Here is a 16,535-nt window from a genome sequence, read left to right as displayed (position 1 = left end):
GAAAAAAAAAAAAAATATTTATTAATTTTGATGTCTACACATTTCTGGAGGAAAAAATTGTTAATATCCCAGGAAAAATGTCTCTGCTGAAAGGGTGGTGAGGCCCTGAAGAGGCAGCCCAGGGAAGTGTGGAATTGCCAGCCCTGGAAATGTCCAGAATTGTTCAGTGCTGGGAGCTGAGCTGGGTTCCAAGCTCGGGGAGGGCTTTTCCAGCCTGAAGGATTCTGTGATTGCAGCTTCCATCACCCACCCTCTCCAGACTGCAGATAAATCCTCTATTCATGTATCTGAAGACACCTCCCAGGTTTTATCTGTCCTGTCAGCATTAAACTTGAGGGAAAAAAAAACTGTCAGAGATGGATTTTTAAAGGATTTTCCTCCTATTTCCATTTTTATTCCCAGGAGCAGAATTCCACTACTTCTCTTTGTCTTTCAGTGGTTGACTGTGCACACTGCAAGTGCTAAATTTTCATTCTAATTCTTCATTGCTGCTTTAAAAGAACACAAAGTTCCCTTCCAGAGCTGCAAGTGAAGCCACACCTGGCTCTGAATGGGTCCCACGTTTGCTTCCCCTCCTCTGCAGCCACAGCAGAAATTCATGGGGAGCTTTCCTTTGCTGAAGTGGAGTTTGCAGTGCTAAAACTTCTATGGTTTATCACATTTATATAATTGATTTTTATATATTTATATAAATTTACTTCTATGAATATGTATATATAATATAATTATATTATATTATATTATTTTTATACTTATAATATTTATATTCTAAATAGAATATATATTTATAGTTATGTTATATACCTTATTCATAAATTATATCTATATATATTTATAATGAATATAATATAATATAAAATATATAATATATAATATACAATATATATTATATAATGTAATATAATGTAATATAATGTAATATAATGTAATATAATGTAATATAATGTAATATAATGTAATGTAATATAATGTAATGTAATATGATGTAATATAATATAATGTAATATAATGTAATATAATGTAATATAATGTAATATAATGTAATATAATGTAATATAATGTAATATAATGTAATATAATGTAATGTAATATAATGTAATGTAATATGATATAATGTAATATGATATAATGTAATATAATATGATATAATATAATATAATATAATATAATGTAATGTAATGTAATATGATATAATGTTATATAATATGATGTAATATAATTAATATAATATAATATAATATAATGTAATATGATATAATGTAATATGATATAATGTTATATAATATGATGTAATATAATAAATATAATATAGTATAATATAATATATATTTATAGACTATATAAATATAGTTTATTTATATAAAATTACTCATATTTATCTTTTATATATTTATATTATCAATGTATAATATTTTCTATTATATTTATATTATTTATTGATATTTATTGATATTTATTACATCTATAATGGCAGGAAGACACAAAAAAAACAACCCTTGGGTATTATATTCAAAACATGTGATGGTTTAAAGGCATCATTCCCATTTATTTCCACATAGACACTTCTAATCCCACTCAGCAATCAGCAGGATGGTGTTTACTGTCATTTCTAACAATGCAAAGTGCAAAATGGCAGCAGGGAACAGCCAGACTTAAACACAGCTCAGAGCAACTCGGGAGAGAGCAGAGGATCTGAGGGAGTTCTCATGAGTCAGGGATTTGAAACTCTTGGCAATAATGCAAATTTAATGCAACAGATCTGCATGCTCTGCATGCAGGGCTGCCTGCCAGGGAGAGCAGGGCCTGCCCTGAGAGGAGCAGCTGAAATCCAAACCTGATGTGATATCAACATCAATAAGATTCTACACCATCACTGATATTTGCCTCCCTTTCTACTTTCCGTTTCAAATGGGATGCACCTCTAAAAAAAATATATATATATAAAATCCTGGTGTATAAACAAAGATGTCAAGGATGAAGAATCCCTGCTGTCACCAGGAGAATTCCAATATTGATGATTTGCTCTGGTAAAAACTCCCAGGGCACGATCTCTTGATGCAAAAGGCCAAGTCTCCAGACACAGTGGTGCCTTTTGAGAGGAAAATCAGGGAATTCTGGGATGTCCTGAGCTGGGAGGGATCCCCAGGGATCAGCCAGTCCAACCCCAGGCCCTGCACTGACACCCCAAAATCCCACCCTGGGAGCATTTCCCAAACCCTCCTGCAGCTCTGGCAGCCCTGGGGCTGTGCCCAGCAGCCTCTGGGGAAGAACCTTTTCCTGTATCCATCCTAAACCTGATTAATTCAACGTCAAACCCGCCCTGAGTTAGAGATTTTCAGCTGCAGGAGCCACCTCAATTCAGACATCAAGAGAAATCACTGGTTGGATATTCCAGACTGTTCCAATATTCAACTCATTGCAACAGAGTCTTGTCAAAAAAAAACAACAAAAAAAGAAAGAAAAAGGAAAACAAAAGAAAACTAACAGTGTAATAACAAACTGCCATCAACTCTTCTGATGTTTTTCAAGCCAAAGTTAGAAACATCATTAGAAATAATAAGCTTGTTCTGAAATGGAAGAATGCAAAATAAAGACCACTGCCAAAGTGTGAAGTTATGCAATGAACACTTGAGAATTTATTTTTCAATAGGCTGACTGCAAACACCTCTGTTTGCAGTGCAGGAAAAGCCCAGTGTGAGAGCATTGTAGAGTCTGGAAAAGGCAATTTTAGCCCTTACACATCACATCCAGCACACTTGTTTTGGAAGCACAGAATTAATTACTCAGTATCCCAGACTGCTTTGGGCTAAAAGGGATTTTAAAGATTTCATTCCACACCTTCCTCTATCCCAGGCTGCCCCAGCCTGGCCTTGGGCACTGCCAGGGATCCAGGGGCAGCCCCAGCTGCTCTGGGCAATCTCTTTTCATGTGTTTAATCCAAGCATCCAAAGATTGGGGAGCTCAGGAGTTTCAGCTCCTCTTCCCCTCAGTTTAGGTGCAAGGATTTTTTTTTAGGATTTTTGGTGGGGGGGAATTCTGAGCAATGTTCTCATGGAACCATGGAATGGTTTGGGTTGGAATAGACCCAAAAACTCCTCCAGTGCCATGGGCAGGGACCCTTCCCACCATCCCAGGGTGCTCCAAGCCCTGCCCAACACTGCCAGGGATGCAGGGGCAGCCCCAGCTGCTCTGGGCAATCTGTTCAATGTGTTCATTCCCAGATGTCCAAAGATTGGGGAGCTCAGGAGTTTCAGCTCCTCTTCCCCCCAGTTTAGGTGCAAGGGGATTTTCGGTGGGGGGAATTCTGAGCAATGTTCTCATGGAACCATGGAATGGTTTGGGTTAAAAGAGACCTTAAAATTCATCCAGTGCCATGGCAGGGACCCTTTCCACCATCCCAGCCTGGCCTTGGGCACTGCCAGGGATCCAGGGGCAGCCCCAGCTGCTCTGGGCACCTGTGCCAGGGCCTGCCCACCCTCACTGCCAGGAATTCCTGCCCCATATCCCATCCATCCCTGCCCTCTGGCAGGCTAAAGCCATTCCCTGTGTCCTGGCACTCCAGGCCATTGTTAGAATTCTCTCTCTGGTATTGGAAGGCCACAATGAGATCACCCCCAAATTTCCCTTCTCTTTAAGGTGACTCTTCCTCAAGGGCAATTGCAGTCAGGGAATGCCAGGGGAGGGGAAAAGGTTTGGGAATGTCAGGGGAAAGGAAAGGGGAAGGGGAAAAGGGAAAAGGGAAAAGGGAAAAGGGAAAAGGGAAAAGGGAAAAGGGAAAAGGGGAAAGAGGAAAGGGGAAAGGGGAAAGGGGAAAGGGGAAAGGGGAAAGGGGAAAGGGGAAAGGGGAAAGGGGAAAGGGGAAAGGGGAAAGGGAAAGGGAAAGGAAGGGAAGGAAAAGGGGAAAGGGGAAAGGGGAAAGGGGAAAGGGGAAAGGGGAAAGGGGAAAGGGGAAAGGGAAAGGGAAAAGGGAAAAGGGAAAAGGGAAAAGGGAAAAGGGAAAAGGGAAAAGGGAAAAGGGAAAGGGAAAAGGGAAAAGGGAAAGGGAAAGGGAAAAGGAAGGGAGGGAAAAGGGGAAAGAGGAAAGGGGAAAGGGGAAAGGGGAAAGAAAAGGAAAAGAAAGGAAAAGGTTAGGGTATGGCAGGGGACAGGGTCAGGGTGTGGCAGGGGACAGGGTCTGGGTATGGCAGGGGACAGGGTCAGGGTGTGGCAGGCACACATCACCTCAGCACAAGGTGAGGAATTTTCCTTCCCCTTGGGCAGGTTCTGCCAGGACAGATTGATGCAGGGAGCCTGAGAACAGGACACAGGCTGGAGAAATGGAAATGCTTCAGCTTTGGGAAGCTCTGGAGGAGCTGAACAGAAAAGCCCTGCAAAGGAAGGATCCAGCTTCCAGGGATTCCCTGGATTCCCTGGCAGTTCTACACAAGGGTATATTCTAACCTTGATTAACAAAACTTTTATGTTGATGGGAAAAAAAGAGCAGGCTGTAACCAAACCCTTCAGAAATTTAGCATCTATGCAACTATATTTGTAATCCTTGCCATTTATCCTGTTTTCCCTATCTGCTACTGCTGCTCTGATTACATCATGGAGATCATAAAAACAAATCCTTGAGGCAGGGCTACTTCCTGCTGTTTGGAAAAGCCCTGGCACATCTCTCCAGCCACTGCATTTACATGCAGTTATCTCCAGGCTGGTTTCTAACTCAGTTGGAAAAGTCTATTTTACTTTTCAGAGCCAGCCTGAGCAGTGACAGGTGAGACACAGCAAAACAAGTGCTTCTAACAGGTAGGAAAAAATAGAAATCCAAGCACAGCACATCCAGAGCCCCATCTCAAGAGAGAAGACATCCAAACCCCTCCACTTGATTACAGCAAAGAGACTAAAAACCTCCCCAGCACTTTTCAGAAATGAACATGGGAATCATCTTTCACTGCTCTTGAAACAACAAATTGGCACACTGTGAAAGAGCAGTTTTTCCTCCTAATGGCCACAAAATAAAACCATTTCTAACTCCAGCCACTTCAGTATCAGAGGTTACAGAGAAAAGCAGCAGAACACAGCGCTGCAGAGATGATGGAGCTTTGAAACCCAGCTTTAAATGTACCATGACTTGCAAATGACCCCAGAGCCACATCACTCACTTGCTTTGAAGGACAGTGCTCGTTCTTCTCCTCTGTCATCTTCCCGCTCTTGGGAGCCCTTCTTGGCTGCTTGATGCTGGTTTTTATGGCAGGCCGGCAGACATAATTCTCCAGGTTCTTGGGAGGCTTTTTTGTCCTCTTGGCTTGCAGGCCAATCTTCAGTTTGAGGTTTCCCTCAGAGAAGTTGGTTTCCTTCACTGAGAACTGCTGCTGTGCATCGCCCAGAGCCTCGCTCTTGCTGCTCTCTGCGCTCCCCTCCCTGCTCTTCTTCTTCCCCTCCTCCTCCTCCTTGCTGCAGCCTTCGAGCTCCGCTTCCCCTTTGCCCACCAAGGTGCCAATGTTTGCCACAGAGGGGCTTTTCCCAGCAAACCCTTCAGAATCAGAACCCAAGCCTAACATAGCAGTATTCCGAGGGTCCATCACAGAATATTTGCCTTCAGGTGATTGTTTTAGGGAAGATTTACAGAGATGTGTTCCTCAGGAGAGCTGTTCCACTATGGGCAGTCAGCATCTTTCACTCTGTGGGAGGAAAAAAACAGCATCAACTTGGATTTTCGAGCAGAAATTCAATTAATGCTTAATAAAACTAATATAGAAATATAAAATCAATATAGAAATAATAACATACAAAGCCAATACATAAATAATAGATAGGAAACCAATATAGAAATAATAATATATAAACCAAATATATAAATACATATTTATATTTATATATTTATATAAAAATATATTTTTATATAAATATATAAAAAATATAGAAATAATAATATATAAACCAAATATATAAATAGATATAAACCCAATATATGTATATATTAAGCCAATATAGAAATAATAATATATAAACCCAATATATATATATATTAAGCCAATATAGAAATAATAATATATAAACCAAATATATAAATATATATAAAACCAATATAGAAAAAAATACATAAACACTATATATAATATATAAACCCATTAGATAAATCATAATACATAAAACCAATATATAAATAATACCTAAAACCAATATAGAAATAATAATACATAAAATCAATTGATAAATAATATATAAAACCAATATAGAAATAATAATACATAAAACCAATTGATAAATAATATCTATAAAACCAATAGAAATAATAATATATAAACCAAATATATGAATTGTAATATCTAAAACCTATATATAAACAATAATGCATAAAACAAACATATAAATAATAATATATGAACAAGATATAAATAACATACAAACCCAATATGTAAATATATAATAATTTGTAATATCTAATCTGTAATATATTATATTGAATATAATATCTAATATCTTATATCTTATATGTAATATATATGATATATTATATCATATATCTAATGATATATATGATTTTTATATCTATATGATATATATATAATATGTAATATCTGATATGTAATATGTAATATATAATATATGATATATATTATATATGATATATTATATATGATTTATTATATATAATATATATTTAAAAACCAATTAAAAAGCAAACAATTGTAGTTCAGACAAGCAGAGCAGCTGATGTTCCCAGACACCAACACTTCCAGTCACCTCCTTCAAAACCACAATTTATTTATCTGTAAAACTCTTTTAAATAGTAAGTGAAAAATAAAAAGTGAATATTACAATTTCCAAATTATCCACATGACATTTCAAACCACGGCTCCAGATTTTAATGTTGACCATCAAATCAATTTCTTTATTTCTAACCAGAGCCCAACTAGTCCCAGTCTTGCTGATTCTGGAGCCACTGGAAGAGCTGCAGCTGAGGAAGGAGCAGACAAATGCCAGCCAGGAGAAAGCACCCAAAGGCCAGGAATATTCTGGTTTGAATTATCTGAGCCACCAGGAAAGCTGAGCCTGGCCACGTGGGCATCAGTTTACAAACAGCACAAAATGCAGCTGGGAGCTGAGGACTCTGCCCAGCTCAGGGAAGTGATGCCAAGGCCAAACATTCACACACTGCTCGTGCTTCCTGAGGCAGGGGAAGAGGAGAGGGCAAACCTCACCAGCACAGCCATTGGGAGGGATATCAAACTGACCTATTTAGCAGAAAATAATAGAGAAAATCATCTTAACTACAGCGAATTAGAGTCAAGCTTTCAGTTTGTGAAGATCCCCAGGCCCTTGTGCAGCACCGAGCCTGAGCTTCCCTCCCTGCCAGAGAACAAACCAAACCTGTGCTCCTGTAGTTTTATTATGCAGACAAAATTCAAAATCCCCAAATCCCAGAACTGTTTGGGCTGGGAGGAACTGTGAAGATCATCTCAGCCCAGCCCTGCCATGGCAGGGACACCTTCAGTGTCCCCAAGCCCTGTCCCTGGAAGCCTTGCAGGGATGGGGGACCCTGTGCCAGGCTCTCAGCACAAAGCCAATCCCCCCATCCTGTCACCAAACCTTTTTAAATTCTCTCTCCATCTTTCTTGTAGGCTCCCTTGAGGCACTGCAAGATTATTTGTTGTGAGGGCCATTCTAAAGAGAAATTGTTGAAATATCCTCAGCACTTAAATAGCTTTGTCATTATTGAAATGAAATGGATCAGAAACAGGTCTGAAAAAACACTGAACTGCTGAAAAATGCATCACAGACACCAAACCAGCTTGAATCCTCTGTCCTTATCTTCCCTACAGTAATTAAGTCATTTATGAAGTCATTAATTACGAGCAATGGCATGGAAAAATGTCATGATCTCAAAATGAGTTTCAAATCCAAATCTCAAGGAGCCCAGCACTTTTCTGGAATTTCTGGCATCCTGGCAGGTCAGCAGCAGCACAGAGCACCTGGCAGGTGCCAAAACCCCCCTGGCCAGACAAAAACTGGGGAAGCAGCAGCAAGGAGCTGGTTTTGGGGTGCTCAGGAACATGGGGAGGAGAAAGGATCAGGAATGTGAAAGGTGACACCAGAGAGCACCGAGGCAGCTGCAGTGGACACAGGTTGGGGACAGATGCCAGGATGAGTGGGGACAGAAGAAATGCCACAGCCAGTCACAAAGCCAGGCTTCCCTGGCTAAGTCCTCAGAGAAAACAAACTTATTTCCACGTGTTCTGTGCACATTATTCGTGGGGTTTCTAACTGCAGCTCTGGCTTTCCAACTCCACACATCCTCAGCAATCAAAAGCTGCTATTATTACTCCTAAGACCAGAGGTAATTCGATAAAATCTCCATTTTACAAGGAGAAGAAAAGGTTAGAGCAGTGTGACATGGACACAGAAAGTGAGTGGGTGCAAAGCCCAACAGGATTCAGCATGTCACTAAAAATGGCTTTTTTCATATCCATCAATGTGCAAGCAGGTAAATCATTCTGAGGTAAAGCCTGAATTTGGATTATTCAGGTCCAAGAAAAAGGACAGTCCCACGTGCCTCTCAAATCTTTCCTCCTCTAGTGACTGCAGTGCAGAGCACTGACCCTAATTCAGACATTTTCTTACAAATAAAATTAATGAATCAGCTTCAAATACGAAACCAACAGCAAGACTCACACCCTGACCTTTAGAAACTGCAAGACTCAAACTGCAGAGTGGGAAAGAGCAAAGGCAAGGTGTTCACCATCCCAAAACAAAGTCACTAAACATCAGCTCCCACAAACACAGAGCAGCTCATTTATTTATCCATTCATTACCCTCAACACAGACAACAAAAATGCAAATCCAGGTCCTAATCAGCATTTTGCCTCCATTTTTCACTGTAACCTTCCCCAGGAATTCCCAGGATGTGTGAATGCCTCTCAGATCTCACCTCCTGATCCCCAGGTGCTGTTTCCTCCCTGCCTTATCAGCTCCAAGCTTCCTGTCACTGTCTCCAAGGTGTTCTCAAGTGTTCCCTGGCCTTGCCCTGCTCCTGTTGCCCCAGTGATGCCACTGTTGGTTTTCCTTTCTCACTTTCCCTTCTCTGTGCTGCTCCTCAGGCTCCCTGCAGGATCTGCTCCACTCCTCCTGCAGGTTGTGCCTTAAAACCTCGTGGATGTCAAAGGCAATGAGCAGCCAAGTGCTGACAGCCACAGTTACAACCACTTGCAAGAATTCACCTGGAAAACTCTGATGCTTGGGACTTTCAGGACCTAAACTGATCATATTTAACCATGTGAGTGAGTGCTTGGCTGTGTTTGCTGCATGGAGTTCCAAGGCTTGTTCTGAATTATCCCTCAAACATGGAGTCAGATTAAACCATTTTAATACATTGTAGTTAAAAAATAGTTAATTTCTGATTATAATCATATTCCAAGTCTTGTTCTGAATTATCCCTCAAACATGGAGTCAGATTAAACCTTTATAATACATTGTAGTTAAAAATAGTTAATTTCTGATTATAATCATATTCCAAGTCTTGTTCTGAATTATCCCTCATGCAAAGTGTCCGATTAAACCATTTTAATATATTGTAGTTAAAAAATAGTTAATTTCTGATTATAATCATATTCCAAGTCTTGTTCTGAATTATCCCTCAAACATGGTGTCAGATTAAACCTTTATAATATATTGTAGTTAAGAAATAGTTAACTTCTGATTATAATTATATTCCAAGTCTTGTTCTGAATTATCCCTCATCCATGGAGTCAGATTAAACCATTTTAATACACTGTAGTTAAGAAATAGTTAACTTCTGATTATAATTATATTCCAAGTCTTGTTCTGAATTATCCCTCATCCATGGAATCAGATTAAACCACTATAATACACTGTAGTCAAGAAATAGTTATTGGAATATAATTATATATTCCAAATCTTGTTCTGAATTATCCCTCATGCAAAGTGTCAGATTAAACCATTATAATACATTGTAGTTAAGAAAAAGTTAACTTCTGATTATAATTATATTCCAAATCTTGTTCTGAATTGTCCCTCATGCAAAGTGTCAGATTAAACCATTTTAATATATTGTAGTTAAAAAATAGTTAATTTCTGATAATAACATCTATATTCCAAATGTTGTTCTAAATTGTGTCTCATCCATGGAGTCAGATTAAACCATTATAATACACTGTAGTTAAGAAATAGTTAACTTCTGATAATAACATCTATATTCCAAATGTTGTTCTGAATTATCCCCCATCCAAAGTGTCAGATTAAACCACTATAATACACTGTAGTTAAGAAATAGTTAACTTCTGATTATAATTATATTCCAAATCTTGTTCTGAATTATCCCTCATGCAAAGTGTCAGATTAAACCATTTTAATATATTGTAGTTAAAAAATAGTTAATTTCTGATTATAATCATATTCCAAGTCTTGTTCTGAATTATCCCTCAAACATGGTGTCAGATTAAACCTTTATAATATATTGTAGTTAAGAAATAGTTAACTTCTGATTATAATTATATTCCAAGTCTTGTTCTGAATTATCCCTCATCCATGGAGTCAGATTAAACCATTTTAATACACTGTAGTTAAGAAATAGTTAACTTCTGATAATAACATCTATATTCCAAATCTTGTTCTGAATTATCCCTCATGCAAAGTGTCAGATTAAACCATTATAATACATTGTAGTTAAGAAAAAGTTAACTTCTGATTATAATTATATTCCAAATCTTGTTCTGAATTGTCTCTCATCCATGGTGTCAGATTAAACATTTCTAATACACTGTAGTTAAGAAATAGTTAATTTTTGATTATAATTATATTCCAAGTCTTGTTCTGAATTATCCCTCATCCATGGAATCAGATTAAACCACTATAATACACTGTAGTCAAGAAATAGTTATTGGAATATAATTATATATTCCAAGTCTTGTTCTGAATTATCCCTCATGCAAAGTGTCAGATTAAACCTTTATAATACATTGTAGTTAAGAAATAGTTAATTTCTGATTATAATCATATTCCAAATCTTGTTCTGAATTATCCCTCATCCATGGAGTCAGATTAAACCTTTATAATACATTGTAGTTAAGAAATAGTTAACTTCTGATAATAACATCTATATTCCAAATGTTGTTCTGAATTATCCCCCATCCAAAGTGTCAGATTAAACCACTATAATACACTGTAGTTAAGAAATAGTTAACTTCTGATTATAATTATATTCCAAATCTTGTTCTGAATTATCCCTCATGCAAAGTGTCAGATTAAACCATTTTAATATATTGTAGTTAAAAATAGTTAATTTCTGATAATAACATCTATATTCCAAATGTTGTTCTAAATTATGTCTCATCCATGGAGTCAGATTAAACCATTATAATACATTGTAGTTAAGAAATAGTTAATTTCTAATTATAATTATATTCCAAGTCTTGTTCTGAATTATCCCTCATCCATGGAATCAGATTAAACCACTATAATACACTGTAGTTAAGAAATAGTTATTGGAATATAATTATATATTCCAAGTCTTGTTCTGAATTATCCCTCATGCAAAGTGTCAGATTAAACCACTATAATACATTGTAGTTAAGAAATAGTTAATTTCTGATAATAACATCTATATTCCAAATGTTGTTCTGAATTATCCCCCATCCAAAGTGTCAGATTAAACCACTATAATACACTGTAGTTAAGAAATAGTTAACTTCTGATTATAATTATAATACCTATGTTGTTTCACCCTTCACATGAGACTGAAAACAAAATAAAAGTTTTCTAAATGCCTCTCACTTGCCCCATCTCTAGGTCAGAAGAAAGCCTCAATCTGGCACGTGGGATTTAAGGTTAACAAAACTTTGCTGGGTTGAAAACCATCCAGTCCCAAATCCCTGCAAGGGCTCTCAAGTGATGAGCAAGACCCATCCTCCCCACCTCCCAACAAAGCAAATCACACCCAACTCCCAGCCCTCAGCCAGCAGCTTCTGCACATCCCAAATCCCTCCTGAAATTGTTCTTCCCCCCAAATTACCCCTGAAGCAGCATTTTACCATCTATTTTGCCACGTGCCACTGCAACCAAGTGCTGCTCATCAATGATTTCTCTAATGCCACGCACAGTTTAATACCTGGAATTCATCTTTATCCCCCTGCTGTCACATCCCCAGCCCTTTCTGCCCATTTCTGCTCTTCTGCTCCTCTGCTTTCCCAAAAAGAAAACGCCACATCCCAGATTTATTTCCCCACACCTCCTCAGCAATATTAACTGAGATTTCCCCTCTGTTCATTCCTGCTGCTGCTTCTCCTGATGCAAACACACTGTCATGTCATATTTGGAAGGTGAATATTTCTCTTTTGGCTCTTTTTCATTGCTTCAGCTCCAGGGGACATTAAAACCAACTCAGCCAAGTGTTAGAAATCCCAGAATATTGCTGCTAACTCTATGGCCTCCCACAGTCCCCTCTCTAATTCCTTGCCTTCTTTTCTTTGCTAAAGAAGACAAATCACACTCAGAAAAGGGAAATAAAAAGTGGAATAAAGCCTTAAAGTATTTCTCTACATCACAATCCCTGAGCAGGGAGCTCAAGGCACCTGCACAAGCATCCTCAGAATGTTCAAAGATGGAGACATTTCTCAGGAATAAAGTTCCTGTCCCCTCTCTGTCTTCTTTTCTCTGCTAAAGAAGACAGAGCACACTCAGAAAAGAGAAATAAAAAGTGGAATAAAGCCTTAAAATATTTTTTTTACATCATAATCCCTGAACAGGAGAAACAGGAGCTCAAGGCACCTGCACAAGCATCCTCAGAATGTTTAGAGATGGAGACATTTCTCAGGAATAAAGTTCCTGTCCCCTCTCTGTCTTCTTTTCTTTGCTAAAGAAGACAGAGCACACTCAGAAAAGGGAAATAAAAAGTGGAATAATCTATTTCTCCACATCACAATCCCTGAACAGGAGGAACAGGAGCTCAAGGCACCTGCACAAGCATCCTAAACAAGAATGTTCAGAGATGGAGACATTTCTCAGGAATAAAGTTCCTGTCCCCTCTCAAATTCCTTGCCTTCTTTTCTTTGCTACTTCCTTGTCTTCTTTTCTTTGCTAAAGAAGACAAACCACACTCAGAAAAGAGAAATAAAAAGTGGAATAAAGCCTTAAAATATTTTTTTTACATCATAATCCCTGAACAGGAGAAACAGGAGTTCAGAGCTCTTGGATCACCTGCACAAGCATCCTCAGAATGTTCAGAGATGGAGCCATTTCTCAGGAATAAAGTTCCTGTTTGCTCGACAGGAGGTAACAAATCAAACACTTCCCAATCAGAAGCTGCTGGGTGTTTTTGTGACAGACAGAAACCCCAGGGGACCTGTCCTGTCAGGGAGAATATTCCACAGAAATGCTGGGAGCAGAGGGAAAGCACCTGGAACAGGACACAGATTTTTTGGGGGAAGAAAGGCAGAGGACAGATGCAAAAATACCCTGGCAAAATGTTCCAGTGGGAGGAAAATCGGGAAGCAGAGATAGAGTTTCTCCTGGTTTTTAACCTGGCCCAAAGGTTTAATCACAGGGCTGAATTTGGAGGTGCAGGGTAATTCTGTTGGGTCCCTATTCATATGCAAATCAAGGCAAAATTGCTAAAATCTGCATAACCAAGGTGTGTGGAGCAAAGGTTCCTCCAGCCTTAGGCTGTGAGTGCCAACACCAGCCAGCACTGAGTGCTGAGGGAAAAGCAGTTTGGGAATTCTCCTAAAATATTACCCCAGCTGCTACAGGGTGAGTCAGGAGCTCCCTGAGAGGTCTCCACATCCAGGGATAAAATCCATTTCTTTCTACCCATCCAGTAAAAGATAAGGGTGACAGCAAACCACAACTTCCCTTTAAATCCTTTGGTAATTCCCAGCCCACCATGGGCACACCTGTGCCACAGGTAAGGGACACAAAACCAGGGACAAACACAGAATTTGCTTTCTCAGAACAATCACAAGAGGTCTCATGACAGAGATTTTTCCCTTTGCAAGCTGGAGATGGGACTCATGACCTTATCACAGGGGGAGAATGTGGCCACAACAGCACCAGCCCTTCCAACAGCAGCAGAAATTAATTTGATTTTAAAACAGCCAACGATCCCATAGACAACAATATCTATTTTTAAATACCTTTAATTCAGTAACTCCATGTGCTATTGCCACTTTTCTCTTGTCACAACAGCACTGCCATTTTTACCATCATGTCTATCTCTTCCACCAAGGAAAAAACCTGCTTTTTATATCCTCCAGGACACTTCAAACTTTTGAAAAAGAACTTAAAAAAAAAAAATCTTCTTCTGGAAATTGTAACTCAAATTTTGTCACTGGTTATTATCACTCAAACCTTTTTAGGCAATTGCTGACTGCCTGTAGCAATGAATTCAAGTCCAAAAAGAAGTTGTGGTAATTTTGTCTTTTAAACCAAGATGTTTCAGACTTAGAAGTGTTTAAAATGAAAAAAAAATTAAAAAAATAAAAAAAGAAAGCCTCTCTTTTATACTCTCAGACAGCTGAGAAAAGCTTTGGGTAAGAACACTTCTGAAGAACTCAAGCAGGCAGACAGATGATGATTTTAGAGCCCATCTCTCCCCATATGTTCAAGCAGCTGCCAGAATTTCCCTGCTTCCCACAGAGGCACCAGGGATGAGCCCAAGGTCCTCAGGATGACCACAGGATTCACCCCAAACCCCTGGAAAACAAGTGCAGGTGGAATTTAAATTACTTAGCAAGGAGGGTAGGCAAAACAAACCAGGAAAAAGGGGGCTGAAAATGAGAATTGAGGAGATTTGAAGGGATGGGGGCAAAGCCACAGGTTCTGCCCCTGCTCCCAGAGCCGCCAGCAGCTCCGGTTTCCCTGAATGGCTCCTGACAACACCGGAGAGTCAATTCGTGTCCCGGGGCCATGGGATGGAAACCCACATTCCAAGCAGCTCCCAGTTCCCTGCTCCATAATTAACAGCGTGCAGAACCACAAACCAAGGGCCAAAACCTGGAGTGAGGAAGTCAAGACACCACGGAATAGAGGGACAAGGATGGGAACATATTTTGGATTTTGATGGGAAAGGCCAAGATAAGGCTCAACCACCTGAAGGCAAATCACGGTCAATAAAGCTAAAATAGGATTAAAAATGCAACGAAATAATAAACACGCTGAATAAAACTTCAGAAGTATCATTTTGGACAAGGAAGATCACAAAGTCTACAAGACAGTGGCCCAATAAACCAGCCGATATCCCAAAAAAACCCAAAAAACCCAAAACAACCACATCAATATTTGGCAGGGAGATCCGCCCGTCACTCGGGGCAGGACCGCGCCGTGCCCGGGGAAACTTCGGGGATGCGCAGCCCCGGGTACAGCCCCGCTCCGCGGGGAACCGGGACCCCCGAGAGGCCCCCGGGGCCGCTGCCCGGTGCCACCGCAGCCCCCGGGCCCCGGCCGAGCGCGGCTCCCCGGCTCCCGCAGCCCCGGGCCCCGCCGCTGTCAGCGGGCCCCGCCGCCAGCGGGGATCCCCCGCCCCTCGCCGCGGCGCCTGTCAGGGATCCCCCGGTGCCTCCCGGTGCGGGCCCGCCCGCCGGGGACTCCCCGGGCCACCCCCGGCCGCCGGGGACCCCCCGCGCCGCTCCCGCTCCGGCTCCACGCCGCGCTCCGGGCCCTGCCGGGGATCCCCCCCCGCCGCCCCCAGGGATCCCCCGCCCTCACCGGGGATGCCCCGCGCCCGCCGCCGCGGCCGGAGCGGGGCTGCGGTGCTGGGGGGATACCGGGGAGATGCGGGGGGGGTGCGAGGCGGCCCCGCGGCGGAGCCCAGCGCGCCTCCCCTCCCCCCGGGCCGCGGGCCTGAGGCGGTCCCAGTCCCCGCCCGCTCCTCACCGTGTCAGCGGCAGCGCGGCCGGGGCCGAGCACGGGCTGCTCCGCGCCGCATCCCCGCGGCCGCCCGGGCGCGGACGGGGCCGGGGCGGGACCGGGACCGAGCGGCCGCCGCGGCGGGGCCTGAGCCGAGCGAGGCGGCGGAACCAAAATGGCGGCGGCTCCTGCTCCGCCGCGAGCGAGCGCACGGCCACGCCCCCGCCGCAGGCCACGCCCCCTCCGCGCCCGACCACGCCTCCAGCGCGGCCACACCCCCGCGGGGCAGAGGGCGCGGCGGCCACGCCTCCGTCTTGACCACGCCCTAATATTTTGACCACGCCCTTAAATCTTTGACCACGCCTATTAAGCCACGCCCACCGCACTCACGGTCACGCCCACCGGGGAAAGGGCTCGGGAAGGGAAAAAAGGGAAAAGGAGGGGAGGGAAAAGGAGGGGAAGGAAAAGGGGAATTTTTGCCCCAGAATGATGCAGGTGGTTTTTTCATCCCCAAAGCCATCTTTGCCTGAATGCCACACCCACGCACTTGCCGGTTCTGGGTCGTTAAAGTCTTTGAGTGAATGTGGAATGGTGGGATCTTAAAGGGTTGGGATGGACCTTAAAGGTTAATTAGGCTCAACACTCCTGCCCTGGGCAGAGACATCTCCCACTAGACCAGATCACTCAAGGCT

The 16,535-nt window shown here is 41.6% G+C and overlaps 2 protein-coding genes across 3 annotated transcripts in view; one reads left to right on the top strand and one right to left on the bottom strand.

Annotated features, from left to right (window-relative positions):
• Positions 1-15,937, bottom strand: part of ASH1L (ASH1 like histone lysine methyltransferase) — an 83,695-nt gene extending 67,758 nt beyond the window's left edge. For both annotated transcript variants that reach the window (XM_066568007.1, XM_066568008.1), the window contains exons 1-2: positions 15,871-15,937; positions 5,145-5,663 (exon numbers count right to left, since the gene is read on the bottom strand). In XM_066568007.1, coding sequence (XP_066424104.1) covers positions 5,145-5,564 — 420 coding nt within the window. In that variant the 5' untranslated portion in view covers positions 5,565-5,663; positions 15,871-15,937. The remainder of the gene's footprint in view (positions 1-5,144; positions 5,664-15,870) is intronic.
• Positions 15,340-16,161, top strand: LOC136568096 (basic proline-rich protein-like). Its single transcript, XM_066567952.1, has one exon. The coding sequence runs from the start codon at positions 15,340-15,342 to the stop codon at positions 16,159-16,161; it is 822 nt and encodes a 273-aa protein (XP_066424049.1).
• Positions 16,162-16,535: the final 374 nt, after the last annotated feature.

The sequence above is a fragment of the Molothrus aeneus genome, chromosome 31, assembly GCF_037042795.1.
Source record: "Molothrus aeneus isolate 106 chromosome 31, BPBGC_Maene_1.0, whole genome shotgun sequence".
NCBI classification, from domain to species: domain Eukaryota; kingdom Metazoa; phylum Chordata; class Aves; order Passeriformes; family Icteridae; genus Molothrus; species Molothrus aeneus.
This window is presented reverse-complemented; position numbering and strand designations above follow the sequence as displayed.